Below are 6,231 nucleotides of genomic sequence, written 5' to 3' on the forward strand. Positions count from 1 at the left end.
AAAGAATATATTTCTTGACTGTCAAACGTTCAAGATTCAAGAAACAAGGACATTTTCAAGTTTCGAGCGAGCTAAAGGTATACCATTTAAAATGAATTTAAACTACAAAAAGGTATTAGTTAGAATAGAACATCTCAAACGCAGACGTTTCAACTATGTTTCACTTTAACCAAGAAGATGAGGAAAATTGTAGAGTCCACTCTCAGGATTTTTAATTGAGAGGAATATTGATTTAGTCCATCTACCAATATCAGAAGCATAATAATTGTTAGAAGCATAACTGACGTTGAGTGTATCTGTTTGTTATCAATATAAAACTTCAGGAATTGATTAACACCCGTCAGAAATATGGTTGAACCTGTAGTCATCGTTGCATCCGTAGTGCTTTTTGCAATTAATCAACAAATTTCAACAGAGTGAAAATCAAACTGAAGATTGGAAGTAGAAGAGAGTTCTCTCTCCATCTGCTTGAATATAACCTTGTCTTAACACCTTCGCAGTCATACTGTTGCTGCTGTTTGACCTGTTGCGTGTTTTCAGAGAGACAGAAAGAGGTCTAATCTGCAAAGCTCTGGGGTGTTGTTATGGCTTGGAAAGTTGGTTTTAGAACAGTCATTTTGGGATCAGATTCTCAATGGGTCATGGATGAGATTGGCATGGAATTAGATGAGCTAGTGATTCTGGTAGTGCTCTAGTTCAATCTATTAAGCAGCTTTTGCGTTGGGAAGTTTGTTAAAAACATGGCAACTTTCGTTGATTTTCATCCACTATTGTATAACTGTAAGTGATAGAATAGTAGGCAATTAATGAAAGATGTAACTCCCATAATCTTTCACTGTCAGAATTATGGACTTAAATTGGAAGTAGAAATCAAAGAACGATTTCTACTGGGGTAAGCCAGTGTTAATTATACTCCATCTGGCCTTGATTTTCTACTTCCTAGAACAATGGTTGAGGAGCAATAATACAAAATTAAAGAAAAGAATGAGTCGCAACAAAAATAACTAACAACTGCGTATATAAAAATTAGAAATCCAGCATTTTCACTGGCCATTTGGCACAAAATCAGAGGACCAAACTAAGTGAAGATTTAATAATTATCAAGATGAATTAAGAGGTTGCATGTGCTTACAATATAAAGTGTCATTAGCCACAGAAACATATCAATTTCCAACAAAGAAGCAAAACGAGTAAAGCTGCCACGTGCAAGTGCTGCTGCAGCTGCAGCTGCACCTGTCCAGAATGCACCGAATGTGACATTAAGGTATAATATTATTGTTGCTAAGTGGAAGATTTCTTCTTCTCTACAGATTCTCCTTATTTTTTTTTATATTCTTTCCTTGCCCTAAACCATATTATTGATTGCTTTTCTTCACTATATAATAGAGAGATTGAGAGAAGGATAGCTATATATATGCTAGTAGACTTGTAAAGAAACTTTAAAGGGAAAAAAATATATATATCAAGAAATGGCAGACTGGGGGCCAGTAGTGATAGCAGTAGTTCTATTTGTGCTGTTAAGTCCAGGATTGTTGTTTCAGTTGCCTGGAAAGGGCAGAGTCGTTGAGTTTGGAAACATGCAGACAAGTGGGTTGTCTATACTGGTTCATACCATCATCTTCTTTGCTCTTGTTACTATCTTCCTTATTGCAATTGGTGTTCACATTTATACAGGATAGCTTTTCTTTCTTTTGCTGCATGTTCTTTGTTCTATCATCTAATCTTTGTTTCATTTTGTGATTCTAGGTCTTGTAATTGAATTAACCTTTTCTGGGTTTTGTCATAGTTGTTGGTGTTGTTAATAAAACCGTGTTCTAATTGTGTCATCCTGTCTACAATATGACAAAGGGCTCATATTTGTGAAGCTATGGCTCTATTAGGAGGATGGTCTATTTCGTTTCTAATGGCAATTTGATTGTTCTGGTCGATGGCTTCATATTTGTATCCATTTTTTTTTCCTCAAAAAATATAAAATTTTGGGCGGAATGGACCTAAGAAGTTTAAAAGGACCAAATTGAACCTAACTGTAAAATTTAAGAGTCAAATTCAACCTTACTCGTTGCCAGCCAGCACAAAATAGACAAAAATTGGCAATGTCGTACAGGAAGATAACGTTTCATTGTTGGATATTTGTTATTTGGTGGCATGAAGCTGTCAAATCCATATTAGCTTATAAATGTATGACAATGCCACAAGGCATCTGTTTTCTCCTTAAAAGGCACTTATAATTCAAAAATAAATCAAGATTATTATTTAACTGTCATCAGATTCTTAAATCAATTTTACTTGAACAATAAAATCGTCTCTATTGACAAATTCAAATCTTCTCAAAAAAATGAAAGTGTCATAAATCTGGGAGGACTAGTTAGTTTAATAGTTGATTTGCTTTCAGTTTATTGTCTAACTTTTTGTAATTGAAATCTCAAAAGAATATACAGATTTGAGTGTGGAAGTACTTCTTAATCTGTTCTAGAATTTCAAACAAATATGCAGACTGACTACAGAAAGGTGCTTGTAAATTTGCTCTAGAAAATAAGATGTCAGATTCAGATATTACTTGACCATTTCAATAAGAATGATACAAATAATAATGTTAAAAGTTTAAAACCCAAATTCATAATGAAAACATGTGAATTTATAATTACAATGATGCAATTATCAAGAATGCCTTCCCCAAAGACCAGGATTTCTGTCCATAACAATTTTGTTTTCTTCCTATCCTGTAGCTGAGGTGAAAATTCCCACCAAAATTGACTACTGGCTCAGCGGCAGGTAAGAGACAAAGAGATTACAGCCTTGGTAGATTGTCCAAATCATGCCACCTAGATCTACAAGATCCATCACAGTCACCACAACAATTAAGAACAAACCAAAAAAATAAAAAGAATAAATTATCTTCACCTGCTCCATTAATTCATAGGTGGAGCTGCAAATCAAGAGCACTCACTATACATCCAAAAGTTTCAATTAGAATGACACATCAACTTCTGAAATCGTTATCCATGCTTATGATTTAGACTTGAAAATGATGGTGGGCAAATAACTAAAGAAGAAACTGTATATTTATGAAGCTAAAGTTACTGACTTTTTACATCATAAGAATTCGATTCAATCAAAGTATGAAAAAGCTGCATGTCGAACAAAAAATTTCCTAGGGACAGGCCAGGTTGCCCATTCTGCATTCATGCACATACTTGATATCTAATGACTCTTCAGGTTTCCAAATTTCTTCTTCAAAGTGACAATCAAATACAGACACCCAAAAAAGAAAATGAGAAGCTAGAAGATAAAATATGGCAATACCATAATGGCTGATTTCTGATGCTTGATAAACGTAGACACAGAGCTTTCTAAAATAGAATTTGAATATTAAAGAGAAATTGGGAATCATCCTCCCATTTCTTCTCACTAGTAGGAATTCAGTACAATATTAGGTCTTAAACCTTCAATAATTCACCATTTTTTTACTTAATAAAGAAGCCATATCCACAAATTTCAGTCACCAGGAAAAACAGTTATCCACATGTCCTGCATCAATACTTTAAAAAGCTTGGTAATTTTCAGATTCTCCGTATATCTCTAGCAGCAGCGCCACTCATTAGAACTCGAGTGCTGCTCAATCCTCCTGTTAACTTTTGGAACATCTTATCTTCACAAAAGTTTCCATGCTGCGCAGAGAGGAAAAATAGAAGACGATTAATAAACTTTTCAACCTTAGCTACAATGCACTGAAGTATTTTGGACAAACTTGAATCCATACAAAACAAAAGTGTAGAAAACTGTTCAATAACAAACATGCCAAAATTATCTTCTTCATATATCCGCATTCAGCACATTCCCACAAGCATTCTATGTCGTGTCATGACAAAGAAAGTGATTACAGCAGTTAAAACCTTTTTCAAATATGTTAAAATTGTTTAAAGGAGTCCCATATCCGCCTAGTTTAATCTGAACACAGCACTAAAAAAAACTGGTCAAACATATGTATTTATTTACAGAGACACACAAAATGTGATCAAGAACCCACCAACCAGCGATCTATACAAACATCTTATAAGCACAGAAACTTTAAATTCCACCACCTTCATATACAAACTCAAGCTTTCAAACATTTTTTTATGCATATTGAAGGAACGTGAAAATAAGAACTCCAGAGCAATAATAGAATAGCAGGAAATCATAGCATAAGATAACTGAAAATCACTTAATAAAACAAATAATATTCCTAAAATAACATTATATCGACAACTAACAAGGAAAATATGAACCAACCGGAAATTAATTGTGAAATATGCAAACAAAATATTCAAAAGTTAAAACTAACCCCAATCAAGTTACAATCCCCCTCCCCAACCCCCTCAAAAGAAAATAGAGGAAAGAAACAAAGGATATCAAACCTAATGAAAGTGTAATCAGCATCACACCAGCATTAATTATGAGTTGACAACTGAGCAGAAGCAACAGTTTGTGGTCGATGGCAAGCATAGCAGGACAAAGGAGGTCCATAGGTGAGTAAGATTGCAGTTTAGCCATGAATCAAGGGGGATGACCCAGCAAGAGAACATACCACAAGGGAAAAACACGTTTCGTGGGTTAAGGTTCAACAAGTTATCCTAGCCATGGAAGTTTAGTAGCTCCTATCTTATGGCACATGAAATCACAACTGACAGGGGAAAAAAAAAAAAAGGAACTAATAATCCAGAAAAGATTTATAAGAGCTTAAATAAAACTACAGTGATTGTAACAAGATACAGATTGTAGCTACAGTGCAATCTTAAAGTCTCAAGGCTAACTAGGCTAAAATAATTAGAGAGAATAGCAAGAGATCTACAAAATTGCAACTTCTAACCGACAATATATCCAACCCACACAAAAGACAATAATAATATTTACCAAATTACAAAAAAGAATTCCAATTCAAAAAATAACATCAAGACAAATAATTAGCGAATAAGAAGCAAAACAGGTGTTAGTAATAATATGTAAAACCAGGCAGTCAAAATAATCAAGAGTTTCTCCAAGAAAGCAGGATTTCAATATACAAAAGATTAAAATTATATACTTACAAGGAATCTCCTTTCTTGGAGAAGGAGGAGTCATAGCGTGGCAAAGAAAGGAACGACCTAACATAGATATAGTAGATACGACCCCAGCCACATAAAACACCATAACCAATCCAAGAACCCATGGCATCAATATAAATCCTATGAAAAACGTTACCGATCCACACAACATCAAAGCCAGCGATATCCCTAACATCAACGACGCAAATCCCGCCGGCGAGATCTGCGATAACGATGGCCTCCTCCTCCTCTGACTCTCTGACGGAGATTGATCGGAAAAGTGAGCCGACGACGACGACGGCGACGACGGAGGTGAACGTAACAAATTAAGAACCAAAGCTGATAGCTCGTAAAATACCCTTGATTGATGATCTTCTTGACTTCTCATCATTGTTTCTTGAATTAAGATTTTTCAAAAAAGGTAAAATCTTTTTTTTAGAAAAAGTTATAATCTAATCTAGTTTTTTTTTTTTTCTTTCTGTTTGCTAAAAACGAGGTAGTGGATAAACTCAAAAACTTTTATCTGTTTATTTGTTGGAGAGAAGCTTATCGATTCAACGTTCTGCACCACTGCAAATCGAAGGCAAAGTTTTGTTTGTTTCTCTGGAAATTCTATAGACAGTTTTTTCTAGAGAAAGAAAGAAAAAAGACCGGGAGAAAGTGACGCGGCGCTTTGTTTTGAATTAAAGATATAGATAAAAACTGGCAAAATTCTCTCTTATGCGTTTGGATTGAGAGAAAATTTGCGAATTTAAAAGATATGTATCGACGTGTATTTATATATATATATATATATATATTTATAGTTTTATCCTTAAGGAATCGTAGCTGAATAACAGTAATATTATCGTCACTAATTCTTTTCAGATAGGCACACGTGTCGGTTAAGCTCGTGTACGAAACGCGCTGTGGATTAGGAGGACATGGGAAGGTGGGGCCAGGCTGACGTGGGACTTTCTATCTTGATCAAATAATAATGATCTCAGGTTATTGTTGTTAAAGCGCGTGGGGTTTTGGTTGATTAGCTGTTGAGGAAAACTGTTAGTAATTTTGAGTTCGAATTTTGTACTTGTACGGCGCGAAAATATATATATATTGCATTCTGTGAGCTGTTCGTAATAACGTAATTATCTTTCTTAATCCATAAAAGAAAAGCTAATTTAATTTT

At 34.6% G+C, this 6,231-nt stretch overlaps 2 protein-coding genes across 4 annotated transcripts; one reads left to right on the top strand and one right to left on the bottom strand.

Annotated features, from left to right (window-relative positions):
• The first annotated feature begins 1,294 nt into the window (after positions 1–1,294).
• LOC8286778 lies at positions 1,295–1,826 on the top strand. Its single transcript, XM_015716680.3, has one exon. The coding sequence runs from the start codon at positions 1,470–1,472 to the stop codon at positions 1,677–1,679; it is 210 nt and encodes a 69-aa protein (XP_015572166.1). The 5' UTR covers positions 1,295–1,469; the 3' UTR covers positions 1,680–1,826.
• Positions 1,827–3,040: 1,214 nt separating this feature from the next.
• LOC8286777 lies at positions 3,041–5,828 on the bottom strand. 3 transcript variants are annotated; one of them, XM_048376790.1, is made up of 3 exons: positions 5,067–5,828; positions 4,398–4,447; positions 3,041–3,668 (listed from the first exon to the last, which is right to left on the bottom strand). In XM_048376790.1, the coding sequence occupies exons 1-2, from the start codon at positions 5,452–5,454 to the stop codon at positions 4,434–4,436; spliced, it is 402 nt and encodes a 133-aa protein (XP_048232747.1). In that variant the 5' UTR covers positions 5,455–5,828; the 3' UTR covers positions 3,041–3,668; positions 4,398–4,433. The 3 variants fall into 3 exon arrangements, with proteins under 3 accessions (XP_048232747.1, XP_002514895.1, XP_048232746.1); XM_048376789.1 differs by lacking the exons at positions 3,041–3,668; positions 4,398–4,447 and adding exons at positions 4,454–4,587; positions 4,630–4,663; XM_002514849.4 differs by lacking the exon at positions 4,398–4,447 and having other exon boundaries at positions 3,293–3,668; positions 5,067–5,816.
• Positions 5,829–6,231: the final 403 nt, after the last annotated feature.

This window comes from Ricinus communis, chromosome 7, assembly GCF_019578655.1.
Source record: "Ricinus communis isolate WT05 ecotype wild-type chromosome 7, ASM1957865v1, whole genome shotgun sequence".
NCBI classification, from domain to species: Eukaryota; Viridiplantae; Streptophyta; class Magnoliopsida; order Malpighiales; family Euphorbiaceae; genus Ricinus; species Ricinus communis.